This window comes from Marmota flaviventris, chromosome 8 (genome assembly GCF_047511675.1).
Source record: "Marmota flaviventris isolate mMarFla1 chromosome 8, mMarFla1.hap1, whole genome shotgun sequence".
In the NCBI taxonomy this organism is placed as follows: domain Eukaryota; kingdom Metazoa; phylum Chordata; class Mammalia; order Rodentia; family Sciuridae; genus Marmota; species Marmota flaviventris.
Window position 1 is genome coordinate 17,058,856 of NC_092505.1, and position 27,765 is coordinate 17,086,620.

Here is a 27,765-nt window from a genome sequence, read left to right on the forward strand (position 1 = left end):
GGTGCGGGGGTTGTGGCTCAGTGGTAGAGCTCTTGCCTAGCCCGTGTGAGGCACTGAGTTCAATCTCCAGCACCATATAAAAATAAATAAACAAAATAAAGGTATTATGTCCATGTACAACTAAAAGTATTTTTTTTAAAGTAAAGTTGTTTTAAATTACATTGAGGTCAGCTCTTTTCATTATTGATGGACTGAATGATTAGATAATGAACACATACTTTTGAAATATCCAAAATAAGTGTATGTAGAGGATTTCAATACTTATGTTCTTTATTTTTATTTTACTATTAGATGAAGGAAGTGATTTACTACAAAGGCAAACTGTATTTGTCTTAGATTTTTCTGTCCTTATTTGACTTAATATTTGGAGAAAAACACGAGATAAGGAATTTTTAACTAGAGGAAATGAGATATATATTTTACTGTGTATGACATTTAATTAAGTACATATTCTTACAGAATATGGAGAAAATTATGCTTCATGACTTTTTTTTAATAACCTCAGAATCTACAATTCTTAATTCTGTCCATAAAACTCCCTGGTTTGATCAGAAGCAGTTGAACTTTAGAGATTGGGAAGGGACACAGGAACACTTTAGCCCCATACCCATCTGCTCCTTCATACCTGTGTATTTGGCATGAGATCATCTTGTGCTGTTCTGCCCATTCCTCACCACATTACCACAAATACAATGTGTATATAAGTATTTATGGAATTGTTGCCAGTCTCCAGGCAGCTCACAAGGACTTCATCAAGGTCGTGAAACTCTTTGAGACCTTTGAAAGACAGATGTGCTAACAGTCCTAACAAGATCAGGAGAGTCAGTCCAAAATCTGGGAAATTTTAGATGAGAGTCATTTGTAGGCTTCAGCAAGAGTTGTGGGTTTATCATGTAGTTATTTACTTACTTAACATAATAAATGGATTTTGAGTTCTGAATAATGGTTTTTCTTGTCTTTGGGGGCTCATTTGGCCTGATTTCTTCAAATTAGCTATAACAAAGGGCTTCATAGGTATTTTAGAATGAGGCAGAAGAAAAATAAAAATGAATATATCATTATGTTTCAATGGTGGCATAGGAAATTATATTCTATTGTAATGTCATTTGAACTCTAGGCTGGGAGATTTTCCTTTTATCAGAAGTATGGAGCTATTACTGGGCCGCACACCAGGGCAAATATCCGTCATAGACTGTCTCCTCTCTTCATCATTCTTTTATCTCATGCTTAAGGTGCACCCACCAAAATTCTATTTAGTACATGAGAGAACTCATGAAGACAAGTTTCCTGCACCTGCAGGGCTGTGATGTACACTGTGGGGCCCTTGAGAGACAAGTATTAGAAATTAGGCATTTGGTGCTCTAAGAGGAATAAAATGTGAAAACAGGCCTGAGTGGTTCGGACACAGTGAACTCTGCTGCCAGCGCTCCTGTCTTAGGGCCATTCTGTGCTTTTTTGGTGTCAGTGGCTGCACACTGCTTGCAACTCCTGTGCCACTTCAACCCAAGGCAGGCTGAAGAGGCACCATTGTCTCTTGGCCTTCTTGGCATTAGCACAGCCTGAGATTAATGATGAGTCACATTGCATCGTAGAAACATGAAAAAGCAACGTGACACGAATATGTTCAGAACAGCCAGAGAGATCCAGCAACAGAGACCAGGCCATCCCAAAGGTGTCTGTTAGATGAAGAGAAGGTCAGGCCCAGAGGCGGAGACCACTGGTGGCTGTGGTTGGCAAGCCCCACGTGTGGGCGTGACTTTCAGCTCTGCAGCCCTGAAGCTGCTGTCAGTAACTCAGAGGTGAAAAGCCCTCCCCCCAAACTAATTTACCCTTTAGAAATTAGAATGGTAGTCCTTGACTTGGGGGGATAAATAAAATTGTCAAGTGAATGGAATCCTTGAATCAATAAGTCAGTCAATTTTTATCCTACAGGAAAATTTGATACAGAAAGCCAATTAAAGACTAGCCTAGGGACCATGGGTTTTCAGAGGAGCAACACTGAATATATGACCTTGGTGCCTGACATTGAGCTCCATGTTCCTGGAGTCAGATATTTCCATCTGAGAGAGCCAGAATCATCCTAGATGCCTGTTATATATTACATGGGACCCCTGTAGTGTTTGGGGCTCACCTTCTGTGCTCAGGCTAACTGTCCCTTCTGTTGACATCATCATGATGCTAACAGCTTCAGCTTTTGCCACCATGTCATTGCATGTGCTGAAAGAGCAGCATGTACAGGGAAGTGAAGTAGAAGTTGAAGTCGCTTTCTCATGGATGTTGTGGGTCTTTGTCTCTGTGTGTTGAGTATTCCTAAATTGGAAGCTCTGGGTTATCCATAGCTTTACCTTTCAGAAGGGTATTTTTTTCCCTGATATGTTAGTAAAACCAAGAATAAACAAGATATGTGTGTGTGCTTAGGTATAAGCCAGCATGGCAGGAAGCAAACTCAGAGAGAAAAGTAGGACTCTTGTTTTATCTCCAGCAAAACTGGGATCCATGGGAGATGTAGAGTTCTACTTGTGATCATGATTAACTTATAAATGAATTGAATGGATTTCTACACTTGGAGTCAATCAGGGATTATGAAACCAATCTTGGGGAGGGTGGCAAGGCAAGTGGACAGGTAAGATGTATTTTAATGTAAAACAATGCATGGTATGTATTAACAACTTAGCGCTGGTGGACTGTATTCTATGGTTTGGAACATTAGTCAAGATGAATGCACAAATAAAAATTGTCTTAGAGTTGATGTAATTGACTGTAAGTCACATTTACAGATATCACAGATGTTTTCAGGTATGATTGGTGATCAGGCTGGAAAATATTCCAAAATATGTGTAATTAAATTTATACCCAAGTGAAGTTAGTCATTTATAGAGGAAATGAAGTCAGATTGTTTGTGAGAGCTTAAAATTTTGCATCCTGTTCAAAACATCAAAATTGTTTTAAAAGAGAAGTTTATTTTTTAAATTTTTATTTTTTAAATATTTGTTTTAGTTGTAGGTGGACACAATAATCTTTATTTTATTTTTATGTGGTGCTGAGGATCGAACCCAGTGCCTCACATATGCTAGGCAAGCGCTTTACCATTGAGCCACAACCCCAGCCCCAGAAATTTATTTTTTTATAATGGAGAATTTAATATACACCTAAAAGCAACTCAAAGATCTTTTCACTTCTGGCCTAAATCTTTCTGTTACTACTGAGCCCTAGACAACAACCCAGATGAGAGCTCCCTGCCATTTCAAATACCCCAGTTACTGTTGGGTAGAGGCAGCCTAGGACACCTGGTCCATGTCACACAGGGAGGATGAATGCATGAGTAAAGCGTGTGTAGGGGAACAGCGACATGCCTTTTCATGCTAAATGTGGTTCCACATCTCCTCTGATTAGAGGTGTGCTCTGAACAAGCCGAGACCGGGCCCTGCCGAGCAATGATCTCCCGCTGGTACTTTGATGTTACTGAAGGGAAGTGCGCCCCCTTCTTTTACGGCGGATGTGGCGGCAACAGGAACAACTTTGACTCTGAAGAGTACTGCCTGGCCGTGTGTGGCAGCGTCAGTAAGTGGACCCCTCCTCTAGCCCGGCCACCTTTCGCCTTTCTCGCCACTGACTCTGCTCTTTGTAACAGATTGATTTTCTTGGTTCTTTGGGAATGGGCCTGTTGCTACCACTAACACATTTCTGTCAGTTCTCTAATTGCCCAGTCTCTGCAGTATGTTCAATCATGAGCACATCTCTTGTCTATCTCTAATAATTATTAAGCATGGCCTTGGATGTGTTCTTGTTCTATCTGTAGTAGATTCATCTTGCAATCTGGAGGGATTTCCAAGTGCTTCTCTTTAAAACGGAGCTGGAGTGGCCTTCTCTGCAAATGCATACTCACCTGTATGTCTCTGTCCGTGTGTCCGTGTTTATGCATGTGCACTCCGTGTGCAAAGATAGTCTGCCCCTGGAAGTGGCTGACGAAAGCTTCATTTGCCTCGACAAGATGTACTTGATGTGATGACCGCCTTTGAATTGTTTCACAGCATGTTTGCCTGGTGTGGTGGCCAAGGAGTGTGATTGAATGGAGCTTGTGCACTTCAGATGACCAAGGGCAGAAGTGGCCCTGGTAACCTGGGCTCAGCATGCAGGCATTTGCAATGTCCAGTATTCATTCCTTTTCTTGGAAACAGAAGAAAACTCTTAACATTAGAAACTTTCAAAGACATAAAGCTCAGAATATAATTTTCAAAAACTCTGGGGAATAAATATATGAGATCATGATGACTTAAGTGCAAGGTGGACTCCCCAACGGGAGGGAGGGGTTATTTTTGTTCATTGACAGGAAGAAGTTAAAAATCATGTTGAAATTCAATAATTGTGTTTGTTTTGGGGGAGACTCCTGCATTTATTCCCCTGTTTTGTAAGGGTGGCAACCACCATTTCCTGCCTGGAATTCCTGGGGATTATAGAAATTATTTTCCAGCCAGATCATAGGATTAAGCAAAACAACAAAAGGGCATGCACCATGAAGACCTTCCCTTGTGAAGGAGCCCAGTATTTTACCTGAGATCTTAGGGAAAGTTCCTGTTGATCTTCTGGCCTGTGATGTGGTTCTTCTTCAACCCTTTGTAAGAACAGGTGGAGGAACTAGTAACCCAAACCCCCTTTTCTCCTCTCTGATTGGATGATTGCAGCTTCTAGCTCAAAAGACTCTCTTCTCCAGTTTCAAACAAAGGAGTTAATTAGGTCAGGTAATTTGGAGCACAATGGGGGATTCTGTTGCCTGGAGCCTTTGAAACAAAGGGCTTTTGTTACAGTGATTCTTATGCTTTAGCTGCTGGGTGAGATTTCCTGGCAAGTTTCCAACTTTTTCTTCCTTTCCCTAAGGAAATTTATTTTCTGGACTCCTATATTAACCAGTCTGGAAAATAAATCTAAATATATAAATATAAAATGTATATATGTAAATGAAGAAGTTTGTTTTAATTATTAGCAGTGATGAATTTGCATTAAGAATTTGAATTAACCTTCCCTGTTGGCCCTCCACATACCCTTTCACTGTAGGCTGGAATGGAGGCAGTTGACACCACAAGTTGGTGGGAGATGCCCTGGAAAGCACACACTTTCCTGAGAGATTTGCAAAGTGTAGACTTTCCCAAAGGTGATATATTGAGCAGGGCAAACAGTACTTAGAGGGAGTGGGCTACAGAAAAAGTATCAAGAAAGAAATGGCAGAACTGGGGATGGAGCTCAATAGAGCAGCACTTACCTAGAATGCACCACCCTCTGGGTTCTATCTCTATCTCTGTGAAAAAAAAAAAAAAGCAAGGGGCTAAAGGTCAGTTAGATGAACAGACAGGTACAGAGGGAGAATAGCCCTTATCAAAAGCTGCCCAATGAATGGAGATGCTATGAGAAACAAATAGTAGGGAATTAGTGATACTTGGCACTAAGGAAAGTAGAATAGAAGCAAGAAGTCCTCTCATAGATACTTGGATGTCTAGAAGTCCACTCATAGATACTTGGATGTCCTATCAGAGACAAAATGTCCAGCATCCTCAGATGTTCATCTCTGGTGAAAATAGATCATACATTTATTTATATGTTTACTTAGATTCCTTGTTTAGTTTTTTGCTTTTAATTTAATGTTATTTTTGTTTGTTTTGCTTTGGGCCAGTGGAATCGTGTGAGTGAGTTTTAGCCATCCTTCCCATGTTTCTGTTTTTGTTTTTAGTTATGTTCTCTTTTTTCCATAGTGTCCCAAAGTTTATTCAAGACTACTCGGGAACCTCTCCCCCAAGATCCTGTTAAAAGTATGTTGTTGTTCACTTGTGGGGAGGGGTGAGGGAGGAGAGCATTGCATGGCTGGATCATACCTGCAGCACCACCACCTTCTTTGCATGGGTTTGTGTTTCTTGAACACTGTCTTTTAATAAAGTGTGTGTTCCCATTGCCTTGCTTGTGATTTCAAAACCACTTGTTTTGGCAGACAACTTCAGATGTCAGGCTGAGAGCCTGGACCAAAGCTAATTCTATTTGATCAACTTCCTTTCTGTTTAGTGCTGTTCAGTTAAATATCATATATGCAACATTATTATCGTGTTCAACTTGGCATCACTTTTATTTCCTAAAAGCTGCCATGATGCTATGATTTAATAAGAGATCACATCCATTAATAACTTGTTTTCTCCCAAAATGTCTAATATTTATTAATCATAACACACAGACTAATTTGTGCACCTACGTTCCAATGATATATGTGATAATACAACCTAGGAGGTGAAAGGTCACACAGATTTCAGGACCATTGCTTCCTCTTGTTCCAGAATGCACAGTGGTGGGTCAGAGGTGCTTCACTTATGATTTTAAGAGGTAGAAAAAGAGTTTCCTATGAAGGAATGTTGTTGTAGCCAAGCACTGGGCATCTTACAGTATCTTGTATTTTCTGATTATTTTAGTTGTCATGTCAGTCTAACTTGGTTTAAAAATGTGACGTCAAATACACCAGTACTTATTTTCAAATTTGGATTATATCCAGCAATAGATTTAGCCAGCTCAAGGTCAGGCATGATATATACTGTTGACCCTTGATTTGCCACGAGGCATGATTTCAGTTGTGACTTAGATATTTTTTAATTAAAATTATCTTTATTAACATTATCCTAGAAAAACAAAATCCTAGCCTCAAAACTGATGGAACCAATTATTTCTTTAAAAAGAGAAATTATAGATAGAGAATTATATACTTTGCAAAAGATTTTATCCTAAACTATGAAAGTTTCTAGTGGCTTCCATAAGGTATTCATATTGGCTCAGATAGTATATAACTTTTGAAGGATATAGTTTTTCCTACATGGTAAACCTATTTCTATACTGTTGTGGAAATAAAAACATTTTTTTTCTGTAAGAACACTAAAAATCTGGCAAGTAGGTAGACATAGAAGGACTAGAAAGAAATCTCCCAATATTACACTGTATTATTGATAATATTTTGATTTGCATGGCATGTTGCAGTGTGCCAAGTTTTTTCACAGATTATTTGTGTTTCTCTGGGCCACTTCATGGACAATTTCTTCATTTCCTTTGTACATATGAGAAAATGAGACTTAAAATGCTTAGTGACTTATGTAGAGCCATCAAACATGGGAGGACAAGGTTTGAAACCAAAACAACGTTTTGGCTGTGCTCCATACCAAATGGCTAAGCATTTGGTTCTGACATTGTTTTCTAGGTTAGACAATTACATCTGAGGTTCAGAAAGGGCATTTTAAGAATGCAGAAAATAACAAAAAGAGGATGAAGAATATTAACATTTTATCCTAAATGCCATGATTATAGATAGCATGCACCAGTAAATTATAAGCATTTCCCACTCTTTTTTAAAATAAAGGTGATTTTACCCTTAAGTTTCATTTTATATCGTTTTAGCATATAAAAGAATGGTGTTTTTCATTTTAATGAACTGATAGAAATGAACATCATCATTTGATTCATTTATTTTCATAAAGTATACATAAGGACTCCATTTTCGTCCACTCTTCCAGATATTGAAAGTCTCTTTTGTAGTTTTCTCTTCCCCAGTTATTTTCTCCATCTACTTGCACTGTCTGTAGGATCCTGACACCTTCCATTCTAGGAGGATGAAGTGATTTTGTCGGTTATATTTTCATGACTACCTATGGAGCCTCTTCAATCACAGCAAGTGAAGGGTTCTGCAGTGCTAGTGCAAACAGACAGGAGAAACCATATAATTTATAGTTATTTATAGGCTGTGCAGCTAGGCAGTCTTATTTATAGCAAAGCTGCACATTTGAATTGAAAAAGCCACGGTCATGTAGAGGTCAAATGTAGATAGCAGACTTGATTCAGAGAAAGTGAACTGACCTGGACGGTGACCACGCTGGTTCTGTTGGGCAACTTGGGCTTAGACTTTGCCCCTTCACCAGCGTGGGCTAATTGGACGACATCTCTGCAAGAGGTGATTGGTTTTACAGGTTGCTCAGTCTTGAGCTGCTTCTAGTCAAAAACTAAATGTGAAAAGGAGGCAGGAAAAGCTCTTCAGTTGAACCGGTGTGAGATTATACTTAATGGAAAAAGTGTATGATGGGTCTACATTATAAATGTAATAATTTTCCTGTCAAGACTTCTTATTACTGTAATCGGGCATTTGTAGATTTTAATTTTTTTGTCAAAAAAAAAAAAAAAAAAAAAAACGATTTTGAAAAGTATTGCAATTTTAGGAACACAGATTTGCTTTGGGTTTTTTGTTGTTCTCATAAGTAAGTGTTGAAATCACAAATATAAAAGAGATAGAGACACGAGACTGAGAGCTATTATTTTACTTATAAGCATATGGACTTAAATCCTTTAAAGAAATCCTGTCCATTTGGGATAAAGAATCTTGTGAGATTTAGTTTTCCAATATTAATTTGATATCTGCCTCTTTGAGTCGAGGACAGTAGGAAGTTCTGTATTCAGTCTGTATGATGCAGTTTATAAAGAGAATTATTATGTATTTTTTACTATGTTTAAATTTTAAGTTATGATCATCTCTTCTAGTATTGGTCCCTTCAGATTGCTTCTCAAAAGGCAAACAGATCAATCCTTAATAGCATTGAATCTCACAAAGATTGTTATGTCATTTTTTAGTCAGTTGATTGCCCTGTGGGGATCTGGCCAAAAGGTGACCTATCTCTGGCTCCTTCATTTTTGCTGACATGTGATGCAGATAATATCCAGACCAGAATTTCCAAGCCTCATCATGATTGACACTTTGGTCTGGATAATTCATTGCTGTGAGTGTCCTGTGCATGTAGGATATTTAACAGCACCCCTGGTCCCAGTCCCCATATGCCATTATCAAGCTGCAATAACTAAAAATGTCTCCAGACATTGCTAAATATGCCTGAGGCAGGTAGGTGACAAAATCTCCCTTGGTGGAGAACTACTGTTCTAGACTATTATTTTATTTCCATCTCTGACCCAGAAATATAAGTAGGCTATAAACAGGTATGTGTACTACCAAAGGGAGGCTGTTGGATTGTAAAGATGTCAGTGGCCTCCAATTCTCCACAGATATCTATGAAATTAAATTTGTTAGGCCATTATCCTAGCTCTCAATACTGATGAGAAAAGGGATGTATGGCTATTGCTATTCTGACTAAGATGTGAGGTCTCAATGTTTTTCTATCTTAATGTGAGCAGAGCATGAACAGAAACCCTAGGCTAGAATTACACTATTCACCATTTTCTCTCTAAGTCTATGCTAGAAAACATGCATCTGTGGAGATGCCCTGTATGCTTGCTGCACTGCTTACCTTGGGATCATGTTTATGACCTTAGGCTCATGTTTATGGCAGAGGTGGAGTTCTTTCCCCATACAGGATTGAGGAAGGGGAAAGGTGAATTTGTCGTCACCTCAAAGCAATCCAGATACCATAGAATAGTCTAGTGCACTTCCAGAGGATATAAAAAGAATTGGAGTCTATCAGATCAGGCCAAACTCCCACCCCTAGGTTCTTAGCCTGTTGCTGCAGAAGCCCAGGATCTGTAAACTGTAGGTCACTCCCTGTGTAGCCTTTGCAAGGAAGGGACAGCTTTAACCCCAGTGTCACCAGTCACTGCAGCCTGTCTTAACTGTGTCCTACTTTAATGCCTTGGCCATGTGGTCTTTGGCCAGAATTGAACTCTTGTTCTTAATCATGATCCGTTTCCTTTGAATTGTGAAATAGCCCATTCTGTAATACTAATGGAACTGTGAGGTTTTTTTTTTTTTTTAAACCATCAAACATTATTAAAAACAATTACTAAAAGATGTGGTAATATATTAAATTACATGCCACACCAGTGCCAACGAAATCTACCAGATTGACCAGTATGGAGAGCCAAATCTTTGATATCCAGAAGTGCTTAGATTAAAAAATAAAAAGCTTCCTTCAAGGCTATAATAGTAAGCAACTCCAAGATGGAAGAGGATTGAATTGCTTACCAAACCAGCTGTTTTTTTTTTTTTAAGAACACTTTACTTTGAATAGTAAAAGGAAATAAGGAAACTCATTATATATGTGCTTTCCCTTCATTCACTCTCTAAAGGTGAGTGGATAGTTTTCATTAGAGAGATTGGCAAACCTTTGCTATTAAAAGGCCTGCTAGTAAATATTTTAAACTTTGCAGGTCAGGCAGTCTCTGCTGCAGCTACTTGACTCTGTAGTTGCAGCATGAAAACAGCCACAGAAAATAAATAAATGAACTGACGTGACTGGGTTGTTCCCATAAAGCATAATTTTTGAAACAGCAGCCAGCAGGCCAACCCCCCATTTAATACAGCGGTTGCTTTTGAACTCAGGATGTGCCAGTGCTAAGCCAGGCATTTTGAGAGAGAACAGCAAAGTAATCCAAACATTCTGCTGTCTACAACTTGATAGTTTTATTGCTGAGATGAGACTCCGGTATGCAATGCAATTAAATAACAATGCAAAGCAAAATATATACCTGTAGGGACAGATGCTTGTAGAGGCTGGAATAAAATGAAACTGCTTTTATCCTTAAGACTGCTGTAGAGGTGAAATTTCCTTCTGGTTTGACTGCTACAGTTTCTGTGAAAGTGGATGATATGGAAGATTTGGACTTTGTGAACTCATCCATTGAGTGTTGAACAGATACGATACGACAGTCGTTTCTTTATGAGGATCACTAAAGCTTCCAACACACTGACAAGAAACAATAACTTATGGTTAAGACACTCTAGAAGCCATTTGTCATTGCTGTTACTTCACACATGTTTTTTAGAGTCAGACTTGAGATGACTTTTAAATGTTGTTGGCTTGTACTAAATAAAGAATGTAGATAATAATAAAGCCACATTCGTTTCACATATTTGACAAAATTCCCACCTCAGTACGTGTCCACAGACATTAAAAAAAAAAGAAAGAAAGAAATGTAGCTTAACTAGAATAGAGTAAACACAGCAGAGATTACATTTTTATGACCTTATGATGTATTGATAGTGTTCCCTGCCAACTCTGACTGCACTGGGCTATAAAGAAAATGTGATACCAGGACTTATCAGGAGAATGTCTTTGTCCTTTTTATTTATTTATTTATTTATTTATTAGAAAATCTGGTGTCATATAAAAGGATAACAAACTTTGTTTTCACATTATAAATGGCTCCTCAGATTTGGTAAGGATAATAAATGGTTGAGTTTAGAATGCATTAGGAGTTTTAGCTATCTTGAAATTAGAGAAATGAAGAAACTTTAAAATTTTCCTCCATTTAAGTGGGGTAGCAGTCCAAAAGGCCTGCCAGATTGAGTTGAAATTTTCACCTAAAGTCTGTCTTATAGATTTATATTTTACCCATATATAAATTATCCACATTGCCTCTTCTCATAAATTATAGCCCTTTCAAGTGACAGCACTGCTCATTCTGTATCAAATAGCGTTTTCAATGATAAGGCAATGACTTATGTAGGATTTAATTTACTTTCATCTCTAGCTGCCAGTGGCATAGAGATAAGTGACCATCTGCTGACAAGAAGAGATGGACCAAATTTTCTTCTTATAATCTAATATTAGAATATCAACTCGATGTCATTTGTGGGGCTCTGTTTACATCTGCCTTGCTTGTATCCTGTTCTAGGTGATCCTCTCATCGCTGTTTGAAAGTAGGATTATTTCTTCTTTAGCACCCCGAGTCCATCATAATTGACAAAACAAATGAATACAAAATTATAGGAACAACTTTCTGGTGTCTTTAATTTTGACCTCACATTTGTGCCATCTTTGCTATGAATATGGAATTGAGGTCAGTTGGCCCTTGGTACTCATTTTTCCACATCCACAGATTGAGCCAACTGCTCATCAAAAATCTTTAAAAAACTGCATCTGTACTTAATGTGTACAGGCTTCCTTGTCATTCGCTAAACTATATAGTCTAGCAACTATTTACAAAGCATTTACTTTGTATTAGGTATCATAAGAAATAAGAAATCAGAAAATAACAAAATCTATGCTAAGATGTGCCTGCGTGCAAATACTATTACATTTTATAGAGGAGATTGGACCTCCTTATATGAGAATTTGGGGACCTGCAGGGAGATCCTGGAACCGATTCCCTGAGCATACCAAGGGACAACTGTCCTATGGAGCGATCACCAAATCAGGACTAAAATGAGGGAAATTGGTGCTTGAGCAGTTAAATTTGATGGTTTGTCTCATATGGAGTCCTCCAGATGGTCAGAGAGAGTAGAGTGATGTCAGCCGCATCCAGAAAATGTTAGCAGGTTTCACCTTGCTTTGAAGCACATTCCCGTCAAATGATGGTGTTCTCAGGGGAAATGCAATTGGAAATGTTTCATCAGCATCTTGCCCTCGATGATGGGTGGTGCATTTTGTGACAGGAACATTGAGCATAGCACCAGAGCTCATTTGTGGACTGAGAGCAAATCTGCTCCCACTGCCACTAAGAAAACAGATGCCTGGCAGGTATTGAGGGGAGATTACATGGTGCAGTGGAAGAGTCGCAATAGGCACTAGTATATTGTTACTAAAACTGAAATGAACCCCCTGTACACGTGAAGGCAGTCCCCCCAACCCCAGGGATTCAGCTACCCAGGGTTCAGGTAACAGCATCTTGTTGTGAGGAGGAAGCAAATCTGTGAATCCTCTCAGGTGTGGGCTGCTGTGGGGAACTTCCTGTGAGAACCACCCTAGCCCAAGCATCCTTATCTTTTTCTCTACAGAGCCATCCTTCTAATAGACCTCACAACACATCACACATTCCCCCCCTTAGACACCCACACTGGCTCCCCAGCGGCCTTGCTGGTTCCACAACTTTCTGTGATCTGTCCCATCCCCTGTCTCCCTCTTCCACCTCTTCTTCCTGGCTTCCTCAGCTCGGCCACATAGGCCTCCTTCCCTGCTCCTGGAATTTGCCAGACATTCTCCTCTCTTAGAGCCTTTGTGTCAGTTTCTGCATCTGCCTGCCATGTTCTTCAGGCAGCTAGCTGGGAAGTGCCCAGATGTCACCTTCATAAGTAAGACTGCTCTTGCACTACGTCCTGCTGCAGCCTTCCTCTCCCCACTGACCCCCTCAACCTCCTTATCCCTGTTTTCCTCCATAACACAAACCTCCTGTTTTCCTCTATAACACAAACCATACTTCATAATGAAACCATAATCATAACCATTATCATTTCTTGTTTGTCTTGTGAGTGTGTGAGTATGTGTGTGCATGTACATGCATGTGTGGTGACTGCTTTAGGATATTAGGCCACAGGTAAGGGTGTGTGTTTTGCTCATTGGTGTCTCCATGTGCCTTGTGCATAGTAGGAGCTGTCATATTGGTAAGATGGAGGAATAAAGGAATGAACAAACACTCTCGAGGCAGCATAGTCTGTCTGCAGCAGACCTGCCATCTCAGCCTCTCGGATACCTCTGTCTTCCCAGGGTACGAAGGACAGGCAGGCAACTTCTGAAGAAGGCATAGGTCATCCAGGATGCCGCTGAGGATTTGGAAGTAGAATATGCCCCTGGAGGCAGTAATGTGCTATTAATTGGAAGTGCTTCTGTTGTCCTTTTTAAATAGGAAGGCCATTTAAAAAGTTGAAAGCATGTGCATATGATATTGATGGTACTGCTAGTGATTAGGCTCCTATAGGTCAGAACCTGGAGCTAAAGATGTTTAACTCTGAGTTTAAGTCTGGTTTTCTGTGGGAAGGTGAGCACACCCCACCAGCTTGCTTGCAGAAAGCATGAGTGAGCATGTTTTGAGTAGGGGCCCCAGGCTAAGAAGTCATCTGTATTCCAGCTCTGTGGGGTCTTTTGCTTGACCTCGTTTTATAATCTTACCATTATTAGAAGTCACTAATTTGCCATATGGCATTCAGGGCAGAACAGTTTTGATAGGAAGCAGACGTACAGATATCATAACCAACCATAGTTTTTACCAAGTTGCTCCTTAACAAAATAAAACAGCAACAACAAAAACAAAACCTTTTTGAGTACCCTGGATATGTGAATGAATGAGCTCTACTGCTCTAAAAAACTGAATTTTTAACATTTTTATGATTTACCTAATTCTAAACTCAGATTTTATGTTTGGAGTTGTGAGCATGTTAAATGATAGTGTTCCCCTGTATGCAATAAAATTAGGCAAATTTCTTTTACTGTCTTCATACTAAACAAGAACACATGTAACCAACCTAGCACAGTAGATGCTAATAAACAGAGGCTATTATTATTTGGCCAGCTTGGAAAAAGGATCCCATACGACAGCTTCTGAAGAACCTCAGAGTTTTCTGAAGGCTAAAGTGCATTGTGGTGGTTTGGGGAAAAAAAAAAAAAAAAAAAAAAAACCTTTCCAAGCCAGTTTGTTTCTACTTTTGAAGTGGGTATAGTGGCCTGCTTTGAGTAACCTGCAATATGCACCTTCCTGTTCCCTTCTTGCCCTGGGACATGCCCTAACATTCCTTGAGCCACTCATTCCCTTCCCAGAGGGAAACACCTTTTAGAAATAGGTTTTCTCCTACTGCCTGCTGCCTGTGTTACCAAGTCTCTGGCCTGCCATGGGCCTTGTCACAACATGGAACAGGTCCTGAAAACACAGTGCCTTCAGGGTGTAGACAGAGAGGAAAAGAAGCTGAGCCCTCTAGACGTAGTCTTAAAAATGTTCTTCCCTGGACTGGGGTTGTGGCTCAGTGGTAGAGTGCATGCCTAGCATGTGTGAGGCACTGGGTTTGATTCTCAACACTACATATAAATAAATGAATAAAATAAAGGTTCATCAACATCTAAAAATATATATATTAAAAAAATGTTCTTCCCTTCCTCCTCACCAGCTACACGGCAATAATAATAAAATACTGGATTTATTTTAAAAATATTAATATATTATCATTCTTCTTTCCATAACTAGACTGTGATCTGGTTTCCCAGTTAGTGTGTACATAGGATAATTTCACTCATTCTTATTCATTGAGATGGAAAGTTACTATAAATGGCTACAAAGTTTGAATTAAATATTTAAAAAGAAACAACTTCTCTTAAATGTCTCAACTAAAGTTGCAACTGGGACCCCTAACCAAGATTAACTTGAAGAGAAATTCTTCAAGTTTTCCATGGGAACAGGACTCGTGTGTGAGTGTGCGTGTGTGTGTACATGAACATGTGTGCATATATATGAAGAGATGTGTTGTAAGGAATTGTCTCAGATGGCAATTGTGGAGGTTGATAAGTCCCATGTTCTATCATCTGCAAGGAGGAGACCTGGGAAAGCCTGTGGTATAATTCAGTCTGAATTCAAAGGCTTGAGAACCAGGGGATCCCTGTCCAAGGGCAGAAGAAGGTCAAGGTCCCTGCTCAATCACACAGGCAGAAAGGAAGCAAAAATGACAACTACTTGAATCTGGAGATCCAAGTGCTGATCTCATCCCAGAAACAGAATGTGCGAAAGAGAATGTTTTATCTGGACACCCTCAGGAAAAAAAGTTGGCACATAAAATTAAGTATCATGGAAATATTTCTTGACTGGAATAAATTGGTAACACAGTATTGTATTTATTTTCATGTGCCTTAAAAAAAAGTTTGATATTTGAAATCATCTTAATACTGTTAGACATACTTCATACTTATTTCTTGATTATTCTTTTATTCTTAGTATTACAAAGCTATATTTCAATTTAGGCCAATGAGATCTTAGTGACTTAGATTGTAGTGTATTATCACCTCTCCATTGTAGAGTAAACAATATTTGTAATCCGTAAGAAGTAGAGAAAAATCATAAAATTTGCCAGTCCCAAGAGCTGGAAAACTTTGTACTCATGGAGTGTAAATTTTTTCTGCAGCGGGTGCTATGGTGTGATTATGTCTTAGAGCCAGATGGCTATTTTGATCAGTGCATATGCACCCAAACGTTTATACATTTTCGTTTGTTTAAAATGTAAAATATGGTTTGCTTAATCATGTCATTCTGCCGGATTGTACTTTGCCAAAAGAATGTTGTTTTATTTTCTGGTTTTGTCTTTAACTTGTTCTCATTTGTGTCTGCTATATGAAGATGAGAAAATGATTAAAACCGAGGGAAACCCATTTAAAATGATAAATACTACCTCTGTGTCATGTTTGGAAATCGTTTAGGTAAAAAATACTTGCATACTGATTCGTTCAAGATTATTCAGGAAAAAAAATACCTTTAAAAAAATATTTTACAGAAAGTTTTAAAATTGAAAATTATTTCAATTACAAATTAATTAAATTCTTACAAATTAAGATTATTTTAGAAAAAAAAAACGTTACTTTCCTTGTAAATGGATATTTCATGGTCCTGCATATCGTTCATTTTCAGTGGGTTTGAAAAGAAAGTAACCGATTTTTCCCATGATAGCACAAACAATGAGATTTAAATAAGATGGAATAAGCAGAGGAGGAGGGAAGGTGCTAACAATACCAGGTACCCTGAGTGACACCTGTTAAGTGACTGATTAACTGGCATAGGGTGGTTCTCATTTTCCCAACTCTCCTAGTGTGTCCTTCGACATGTTGTCTCCCCTTGATAAAGAAACTAGACTGTAGGGGACCAAGTCACTTGCCCAGGACCCCAGCTGGTGTAGGGAAAGAACTGAAACTCAAATGCAGCTGTGGTTACTTGCAAAGCCCGGTCTGCTCTCCCCATCCTTCCTGCCTTTTCTGTCAGCATAAGATGTAATATAATTCCCTCCTTTATTACATGCTTCTGGTTTTTTTTAAACAAATAATGATTAATTGGTGATTGAAGTAGAGAGGAAGAAATCAGAATGACTGTTTCTCTTTAAAATTAAATATATTATTTAATATAAAATCAAATATATTATTTAATATATTTCCTGGTTTCTGTTAATAACTCAAAGACTTCTGATTAAGATTCCAGGCATTTTCTTAAGCTTACATAAAAGACATGTAACTTAGACTTTAGTTTCAAAATGACTTAGCCATAAATTCTTCTCATTTAAAGTCCTCCTTGGGATTTTATATCCCAAGTATAGTACTTAAGTAATTAGGTAAAAAGAATGAAAAGAATCTTTGGAACATTAGTGATATTAGAATAATCCTTTGAAATTGATGTGACCTGAGAAGACAGTGAAAGCCTTTCTTTTCATTTTTAGGTTAAAGTTGTTCTAATGGCAAAATCTCTTTTTTATTTTCTTTTAAGCTCCTAAATACCCTGAATTGTCACTAGGCAGTACTTATCTTTTGGAAGACCCCTTGTATAGGTGTTATACTTTACTGGCTCATGCATTAGAACATTTCTATTTTATAGTCTACTCTAGTTTTATGAGTATGTGTCTGTAATATAGCAGCATATGTCACAATCCAAATATGGCTTAGCAGTTATTAGTTGAATACAAAGCCTAAACCTCTTTCTTTTTGCCAAGTAGTTTAATGAATTGTTAACTTACAAATTTGTGAAAGTATAAGGTCCTTTTATAATTTCAAAGATGAACTTATTATTATTTCCCTTTATAGGGTTTCAAATACCATCTCTTAAAGGATGACTTTGTAATTGCACTATCTAAAATACGTTGTGTAGAATTTACCTTTTCTCAGAGCTATTCTTATTTTGCAGTGAGATATTGTTATTTTGCAGTAGTCTATTTTCAGTTTTCTTTGTTTTCTGCAGGAATCTTAATATGTAATATTGATACAAAATGGGCTGTTTAAAAAGTAAATAATCAACATTTCAAAATTACAAAAAATTCAGCGAAGAAAAAATCAATTTAGCAAAACATGTTCATATTAAGCACCAGCGTCTCTCTGGATGCGTGTTTTGCAAAGAATTTCTTAATGCTCTAATTTGCAAAATGGGTTGTTTTAGATTTTTCTTTAGCCCATACTTGGAGGAGGCAAAACACATCCCCACCTTTGCTGTGAAATGTCCCACGTTGTTCTCTCAAACAGCATTAACATCTCATTTGCGCTTCTTTACTAAATTCTTTGTCCTGGCAAATAACTGAAAGTTTGGCTTTCATATGAAGGACTGGACATTGTGTTTGACTTCTCAAACCTTCTTCCCTTCTACCTTATAGTTCCTACAACAGCAGCCAGCACCCCTGATGCCGTTGACAAGTATCTTGAGACGCCTGGTGACGAAAATGAGCATGCCCACTTCCAGAAAGCCAAGGAGAGGCTGGAGGCCAAGCACCGGGAGAGGATGTCCCAGGTAAATCCAATTCTTAATCTTTTTTGCCCTACAGTACTTGAAAATCTGGGCTTGCCTCTGCCTCGACCCAGGGCTTCAATGCTTTATTAAGTCTCTGGTAGATGATTTATCATGCCTGTTTATTTTCTGCACTTTCTGACCTGGGGCCTTATTGACTCTAGGAAACCCCATCCAGGACCAGCCAATCTCTAGAGATAGCAGACAAATGCCCCATAAAGCTTATCTTTCATAGGCACCCCAACTGGTCCAAAGCCTATGACTGCAACTCTGGTCTTTATTGGCTTTAGGCTTGAGTTAGTCTTCTGCTCTGATCTCCCTGTAATAGACTGTCAGGGACAGCCCCCATTCCCCAGAGTTGCCAGATTTATTTGAATTAGTCAGTCCTAAGCCTGCTTACACTGCCTTGCCTTTTCCTTCCCATGAAATACCAACAAAGGCTCCCTCTGCCTCCCATGGATCTGGTGCTTCCTTGTGTGAGGCTGTGTGGCCTGATGTGCAACCCTCCCCCGCAATCTCCCAATCCCCTTTAAAACTGGGAAAATGACTGGCTCCTCAGAAACAATCATCTCCTGATCTCTTGGCCTCACCATATCTTAATTATAATAAATCTATATTTTTAAAACAGAGCTAACAATGTATCTATAAAGGCTAACTTTTTTAAAAAAGATGACTAATCACGGTGCTTGAATCTACTTTAGTATGGTAGTAACATAAAGACAAAAAAAAAAAACTGATAGTAATAACACTCTTTGTTTCTGAAATATGAAGCACAGTTCTAATCTTGCCCATGATGGAAACCTAAAAGTGAGTTGAACTAGAAAACTGGCTAGAGTGGAACAGTGCAAATTGCCTTGAAAAATGGGATCTTTCATTTGGAAAGTCGCAAATGGGTATATAGTCATTGTTGTGGGAGGCCAGTTGTGGTGGTGCCTGTCTGTAATCCCAGCTACTCAAGAGGCTGAGACAGGAGGATCACAAGTTTGAAGCCAGCCTGGGCAACTTGAGACCCTGTTTCAAAATAAGGATGTAGCTCAGTGGTAGAGCACCCAGTACCACAAAAGGGGAAACCAAATGGGAATACTCTGAGTGGAACTTACTACCGCTGAAATATCCTCCTTTAAATTTAAATTGTGCCTCTCTTTTTGTTTCTGATGCTTTTGGAGGCCTCACACTGCCCTAAAAAATTCATGCAGTGATGCATGATGTCTAAAAGAACAATAAAAGAAGTAAGCACTGAACGCTCAGCTTCTCTCCAGCGTCTGCCCTGCTCCCTGAGCCCAGGCTTCCTACTGCCACCCCGTCTTACTGCATCGTTAAGCTGCTGCTCTGATTAGGCCACTCCACTCTTCACATCCACAGATACCCCACATAATTCTCAGAATGGGAGAAGCAGTCATTGATCTTACCTTTCATTTAATTGTAAATATCTGCTCCCCATTTTTCTTAATGATGTTTTGATCCCTATGTCTTATCTCTCCAGCTGGTTGTAAATTCCTTCCGGTCCCTGTAAGTCCACATAAGCCTTCCTAACCTTGCATTTCATTCTTAGATTCACCTAGTATTTACCCCTGGATTGTTTTATTCAGTGTATCCATGTCATTTGGGTAACATTAAGAAAACTGATTAGTTTTAATTACGATTGGTCTCTGCTGGAATAGGAACTTTATTTTAGTATATCTGCTTAGTTCATATAATTTTTTGTAGATTTTCTTGATTTTTAGTCACTCAGTCCAGCTGAAGTAACTAACTCATCAGATGTTATCCTGGAGCAAAGCATGCTTGCTCTCTGCTATATTCCAGTAGTCAGAGCAAAGAGAGACTCCTGAGTTCAGTATTCATCTTTGTAATCTATGATGCTGAATTCTGGGAACATGTGACTTTGAACTTGCCTGCCTCTTCAATCTCTAGTAGTGATTTTCTCTGCATGAAACAGCCAGGTCTTTGAAGATCCATAAATCCAGATGAAATTGATACCTTTGTGCATGTGGTGGAAAATTGCTTTACAAGAATATAAAGAGCAACCAAAAGGAACAAATCCTGAGAATTTCAAATTTCAATTTTTTTTCTTATTGATTCATTTTGTAGTTTTTGTTATTATTTGTTTCTTTACAAATACAGAGAATCTGGAGTTTGGGGCATTTTGTTGATGCTGGGAATTACAACTTGAAATCTGTAGATTTTTGTGTTATGTTATGACAGCATCTACCACATACAAATAAGCATTGGAGCAGTGTAACATAAAGACAAAAAAAAAAAAACTTACACAGAATAACACTCTTTGTTTCTGAAATATGAAGTACATTTGTACTTACTTATTATTACTTACTTTTCTAGTAATTTTAATATGTATTTAAAATGAACTTTCAAATTGAAAGTTGCCCTTACTTTGAGTTTTTTATTTTGACAATAACATCACCTCAGGAATGGCTCTTCTCCTGTCACTGAGTTTAAGTAAACTTGGCTCATTTGGTAGCTTTTCCATTTTATAATGGCAGAGGGGCCAAATGGTCTTCGTTTATTATCATTCCTTCTCCACTTGCTACTTGCATGACCTTGAGCTCATATCTTAACTTTGTACATCAAATGGGAATGGCCATGCCTAATCTTACAGTCTATTGTGAGGAATCAATTAAATTTGATAGATTTTTGTAAAGCACTTAATCCAGGGTGAACAGTAATGTTATCTATTATCAATGCAACACAGCGGAAGCCGTTTATCACAGGGTGGTGTTCAGCCTACACTGTGGATCCATTTGAATGTAGTAAGGAGTTCTAGGGTGATTTGTTTTATTTGTAGGGGTGGAGGATATTGTTTAATTGTTCTGAAAAACAAATCAAAGTTTGAGTTCATTTTTATAGTGATGCTTATTTTCAACTCATTAGATAAATAAATCTTAAATATTTCATGAATCTCCAATTCAAAGCTAAAAGTCCAGATTCTGAGTATACAAGGTGAGCTGGTAAAAAAATGAAAATGTAATGCAGAAAATCAACCTTTCACATTCCAGAAAGACATTTGGCTTCTGTCTCAAACTAATTTTGAGATTCCTTGCCTGAGGAATTCTTGGTCAAGCACCACCAGGGTGAACATTCTCATACAGGAAATTGAATTATTTGTACTGCAAGGCTTATCTTATCTGTAAAGCAAAGATAGTTTTCAGTATCTCCCTGGCCCACAGGTTCTTTTCATCAACTCACAGAAATACCAAAGTAACCCGGACAGTATATTTATTTTTTGTGTGTGTTATGTTCCTGTTTACTACAGTGGGACATTTGTCCCAATTTTGTTATATACCTTAATGTTATTTTTTATATACTATTCAAGTATAGTAGAAAAGCCATTCCATCTTATTTCTCCAGAATTTTACCAAAACAATAAAGAATTTGTATCTTATACACAATGTAAGTGATCTTGTATATTATACAAAGAATTAATGCTGACAGCCAATAAAATACCTAAGAAACTCACTTGATCATTAGATATGGTATTTTCTCATAGAACTTCTCTAAACCCCCTTTTCTTTGTGATTTGGAAGGATATCTCAAAAAACAAAATCAGTTCCTGAGGGTTAAATGCTTGTAACAGTCTTTTTAGTGTAGAAATCAAGTTTTACCACATTGTGGAAGTACACAGAGTAGGCAAGTACTCATCCTATAATAGGCCAGAATTTTGCTTACTTGATCTTTCTTTTTTCATTTTACCAACCTCTGGTGTTAGTTACACTTAAACTCCCTTGACAGCTAGTAGAACACTTAGAAAGGAAAGGGCAGCCATAGATGGTGAGAAACTGATATTTTTGTCCAACAAGATGAACAGCTATAGACTTAGGCCTTGTGGTCTGCTGAATGTGTGAGTTTCTCTCAGGAAGTCCAGGTGGCTGGACATCAAGAGTGAGACCAGGAAGTTTTATTTCCTAACAAATTAGATTCACCTGGTTACCAAATTAGTGTTGATTTTTGCTGCATTCAAAATGTTATAATCTATATTTTCTTAGAATTTCTGGGGGATTCAGAGTAATCCTTGCTATGCATAATTCATGTTGGCAAGCAGAAGGCCCTAATTGCTCATCAGTTCTCATAAAGGGTAGATCATAGGATTTCAAATGACTGAAGTCTTCTGTATCTTCCTCCATTATGTGCTTTATTTATTTTTTTTGTATTGTGTTCATGACATTTACACATACATAGGTTGTTATGTTGGCTCCTCCTTCTTCTACAAATGCCACAGTTGAAATGTTTAACTTGCTTTTATAGAAGGCTAAGACCAGTGTGTTTAATTATTTAATTCCTTGTTCAGGAAGTATATGCCTCTTATGAACAGTTTAGTATTTTTTCACATCAAATAAATGACTTCTGGCCATTTTTTGAGGGGGGAACAAAAAAGAACAATCATACTTCAAAAGGCTGCCTGCCTGCAGTAAATAAAGTCATTTATGTTAAGTATACTTCTATGATAAATTATTTACATCTTCATGGAAGGTCAAATATTATTCATATAAGAATGAATATGCAATAGTTATTTTTGTTTTGTTTTGTTTTGTATTCACAGTAACAAAAACAGGAGAAAATTACTATAAAACATTCAGTTAAAGCTGTATTTGAAGGAAGAACTGATGATAAAAGTGTTTTGTCCTCTTTTGCAGGTCATGAGAGAATGGGAAGAAGCAGAACGTCAAGCAAAGAACTTGCCCAAAGCTGATAAGAAGGCAGTGATCCAGGTAAAATCTGAACCCACTCCCTAGCAAGCAGGACCTGCCGACAACCTGTCTGTTGAGGGCCTGCAGATTGGCCAGCATCTTCTGGAACCCCATGCATGATTGTTCATATTCCCATAAATTTAGGCTGTTCCTAATCGTTGTCTAGTTATTGAGTTGTTGAAACCCTGCCTTACATTTGCTCCCAACTATTTCAAGTTATAATTCATTGCCATAAAACTTATTGTTACTTGCAGTTTACTTTTTATTAATAATGCATCTCTTTGGTTGCCCTAATTGTTGTACTTCTCCCCCTGGGAAAATTATCCAAGTATTGCAATTTGGGTCTGAAACCAGCATTCAAATTACCTTACATAAACAGAGAGATTATTATGGCCATTTGCATAAATTAAAATAATTTCAGAAGAAAGGAATTTTTTAAAAATATGAAATGCAAGAGCTTCAAGAATATATAAATGGATCTGACATTAGTATCAGTCATTATCAGTGAAATGAGTCTTGAAGGAGTCTATAAAATCCTGATTTTCAGTGAGAAATTAATTTGGTTGGGAGATGGAGAATACAGGAAGAGGAGGTAACCTATAAAATGTATAAAATTAGTCAATGTTGGGGTGACTGTGCACCCTCTGGAATAGTTTTTAATCACTTGAAGAAAAATGCAATAGAATATCTCTTCTAAAAGACTTGAATTTGCCACCATCCTCCTCGTTATGTTCCTGATTGATGTGTGTTTTCAAAATGACAGCATTTCCAGGAGAAAGTGGAATCTCTGGAACAGGAAGCAGCCAATGAGAGGCAGCAGCTGGTGGAGACACACATGGCCAGAGTGGAAGCCATGCTCAATGACCGCCGCCGACTGGCCCTGGAGAACTACATCACCGCCCTGCAGGCTGTTCCTCCTCGGGTAGGTCTCACTGAAACCTTGCTTTATGTCACAGCACAGATGGTGGGGACACTGGGCACTGGAGGCCCTAGAAGAGAAATTAAAAGAATGCTATGAACACCTTTTTCATAGGAATGTGTAGTGTCCATTCTATCTTAAAAGTCACAAGTCTCTGGCTGGAGATGTGGCTCAGGGGTAGGGCACTTGCCTACCATGCAGAAGACCCTGGGTTCAATCCCCAGCACTGGAAAAAAAAAAAAAAAGTGACGGTCTCAGGGCAGCTGTCTGACAGGGCCATCTAAACTCTTAGAATTGGACACTGACACTTCTCCTTAGAGCAGTGAGACAGGCTTTCCAGGAACTTCAAGGCAGTACCTAACTTTATGTAATGTTCTTCATGGTGCAATTGAAGTCGGAAACACAAAAGCCAGAAGCAGGATGTCTTAGTTTGCTTAGGCTGCCATGATGGAATACTGTAGACTGAGTGGCATGTAAACAACAAGATTATATTTTTCACTGTTTGGAAGACTGAGAAAACTGAGAGTAGGCACCAACAGAGGTCTGGAGACGGCCTGCTTCCTGGCTCATACCCTTTTTTTCCCACTATATCTTCACCTGATGGAAGGGGCAAGGAAGCTCTCCTAGGGCCTCTTTTGTAAAAGCAATAACCCCATTCTTATGGAGTCTGTCCCAATACCACCACACTATGCATTTGAACATAAGAATTCAGTGATGGACACAAACATTCCAACCATAGGGAAGGATTAATAGTAATCTAGCTCAACACCTTCGTCATATAATCCATGTAACTGAGATCAAGAAAAGCTAAAACTTAACTTGAGCTGTAATAATTTTCAATGTAGGATCTAGGACTTGGATTTCTGAATCAGAGCTTTGGCCATATTCTTTGGAGGGAAGCCATCATCAGTCCTGAAGGCTACAGTGAGGAGGTTTCTTTGTGGTTTGCAGTGATCATTGCCAAAAAAAGGTTTACCAAGTGGGGCCATGGAGTTCATTACTGAACACAGTGTTAGACTTTGCTTTGAGGATAAGGAACATTTTGATAGTGAATTTGCACTTTATGCCTTGTACTATTCATCATTGGGTGAGGGGTATTGAAAGCTACAAGGGTGGTGTGTTCTATTTCTCCTTGCAGTGCTGTAGGTTTTTGCCTTGTATATTTTGAGACTATGTTTTTAGGTGTATAAACATTCAGAGTTGTTATGTCCTCTTTGATTCATGTACTATCATGAAATTACCTTTTAATCCCTGGTAATATATTTTACTCTAAAACCTACTTTGTCTAATGTTAATAAATCTACTCTAGCTTTCTTTTGATTAATATTTGCATAGTATTTTTTATTCATGTATTTTTTTGGGGGGGTATTTGAAGTGCATTTCTTATAGGCTGCATATAGCTGGGTCTTGCCTTTTAATTGGGAAGGCCATGTGTATTCAGTGAAGTTTCTGATATAGTTAATATCTAAATCTATATCTTGATAGATTTTCTATTTGTCTCATCTGTTCCAATAAAGTACAATCATCTCTCAATGTCTGTATGTTTTAGGACCCTCTCAGATACCAAAATCCATAGATGCTCAAGTCCTTTATGCTAAATAGCATAGAAGCTAGGGGCGCAGCTTAGTGGTAGATCTCTTACCTTGCATGTGCAAGACCCTGGGTTCAATCCTCAGCACCCACAAGGGAAAAAAAAGACATAGTATCTGCAAATAACTTACACATGTCATCCTGTTCACTTTAAATCATCTTTAGATTAATTAGCAATGCCTAATACATTGTAAATAGTTGTTAAATTGCATTGTTCAGGAAATAATAAGAAAAAAAGTTCACATGTTTACATACGGTCACCATTTCTGATGCTCTTAATTTTTTTTGTACAAATGCACCTGGTATCATTTTTGCTTCTGCCCAAAGGACTCCTCTTAAAATGCCTTGAAGAACATGTAGGTTGGAGATGGATTTTTTTTTTTTTTTTTTTTTGGCTTGGATTGCCTGTAGGTTGGTGATGAATTCTTTTAAATTTCTTTTCTTGTTTTTAATTTATTAATGTCTAAAAATACCTTAATTTCACCTTTGACTTTGGAAGCTGTTTTTGCTGGGTGTAGAATTCTAGATTGAGGCTTTTTCCCCCCTTTTCTTCTTTAAAGATGTGTTCCATGATCTCTTACTTGTGTTATTTTGAATAAGAAAGGTGATAATACTTATCGTTATGTCTCTATAAATAACATGTCTTTTTTATTATTATCCTGTAAGATTTTCCTTGTAAGATTTTATTTATCACTAATTTTGAGCCATTTAATTATGATGTTCCATGATGTACTTCCTACTACCCTACAATCCTTCTGACCATTTTTCATCTCATCTCTCCTACCATAATTTTCATGTCTATATATTCACTCTGGGCTCCCCTATCCCCAATATGTTCTATATTTTAACTTTTGAACCTATGGAACGTTACAAAAACTGTTTGAATATCTTTGTTTGCTAACTGTGTCAAGTAGGATCAGTTGTGATTGATATTTCTTCCTTCTGTGTGCTGTTTTCCTGAATCATTTCATATGTAGTAACTGTTTATTGATTGGTCAAACATTGTGAATTTCAGCATTTTGAGTCTACATATTTTGTACACCTATAAATATCCTCTTTGGTGAATTTCCCCCAGCCTCTGTTTTTTCCACATGCATGTAATGATCGTGACTCAGCTACAATTTCAAGGATCACCCTCTGCACATTTTTTGGTTCTCTTTTTGAGAACAGCTCTCTTCTACCAATACTCTGTCCTCTGTGCTGTGAATTCTAGCTCCCTGGATCTCTCCAGAGCTGCCCAGGATTCCTCCAGGTTCTGCCTGACTTTCTCTGCCTTGAGCTATGGCCTGGAAACTCAGGGCTCACTCCTTTAACCTAGGTCTGGTACCTTGTGAAGGATCTGTTCCATGTATTTAATCAATTTGTTAGTTGTTTCAGGTGAGGGGACGGGAGATAAATCCAGTTCCTCTTCCTGGATTTTGACCAGAAATGGGAGTCTGTGTATATGTTATGTAACTAAACTAAAAAGCCACCCACTTATGCTGATTTTCCTCAGTATGTTTATTTTCCTTGTGAGGTTATAATGCAGAAACCCTTGAGGAGCCAGAAAAGAGCTGTTGGCATTCCTCCAGGTCAAGACAGTATTGACCCCATTGTCCCAATGACATCAGTAGCATCCCGGGAGATTGTGGCTGGTTCAGGGTGACACCACAAGTAAGGGACAGGATGGAGCCATTTATCACAGTTTCCCACTGCAGTACCTTCTCACTAGATCATACTTCTCAGAACAAAGAGCTTTTGAAACTGAATATCCACATTAGCATTTTCATTTTGTATTAGCAAAAAAAATCCCTGTCCTCTTCAGGCACTTCTAAGTCTGCAAATAATAGGTTCCTTGGTTCTTCTTCTTCTCTGGGAAGCATGCTTTGAGGGGAGGAGCTGTGGGGATTGTTTGCAAGAGCAGAGCAGCATGGTGAGTATCTAGACCAGGTCTTTAAAAAGAGACTTGCTGTAAAAAGGTGTAGCTGAACGTCCAATTCCTGAAGTAAGGTCTTTACTCAATGGTCATTGATAGTCTGAAAAAAATAAGATGAGGGCTGAACAGAACCTTTAATAGGTGCACAGAGAGTCTTTCAGTTGAATCTCATGGGCCACCACAGGAAAGGCTGTAGCAAGAATGTTTGGCAGAGCTTCATGATTCATGCAAGGGGACGATTTTAGATTAGCTATACTGGTGCTTTGTCATGGGCCTGTTGATCATGTCATAGGAATTAGAAAGCATGTTTATTTGAAATAAAAGTTTAAGACTGGATTAGGAAGGACTTTTTCACCATCAGTGAAATCATATTGCTATGGATTCATCGGAGGATTCCTGTTAAATTCTTACCTCAGAAATGCACAAATCTCCCCTTGGTAATAAAAAGTGAAGTTAGATAG

At 38.3% G+C, this 27,765-nt stretch overlaps 1 protein-coding gene across 6 annotated transcripts in view; it reads left to right on the forward strand.

Moving 5' to 3' along the window:
* The window catches only part of App (amyloid beta precursor protein), a 239,114-nt gene that overhangs the window by 139,381 nt on the left and 71,968 nt on the right, over nucleotides 1–27,765 (forward strand). For 2 of the 6 annotated variants that reach the window (XM_027929083.2, XM_071615110.1), the window contains exons 7-11: nucleotides 3,394–3,561; nucleotides 5,745–5,801; nucleotides 18,050–18,183; nucleotides 22,827–22,901; nucleotides 23,644–23,802. In XM_027929083.2, coding sequence (XP_027784884.2) covers nucleotides 3,394–3,561; nucleotides 5,745–5,801; nucleotides 18,050–18,183; nucleotides 22,827–22,901; nucleotides 23,644–23,802 — 593 coding nt within the window. The remainder of the gene's footprint in view (nucleotides 1–3,393; nucleotides 3,562–5,744; nucleotides 5,802–18,049; nucleotides 18,184–22,826; nucleotides 22,902–23,643; nucleotides 23,803–27,765) is intronic. The other 4 variants (XM_027929078.3, XM_027929079.3, XM_027929080.3 and 1 more) reach the window with 2 other exon arrangements.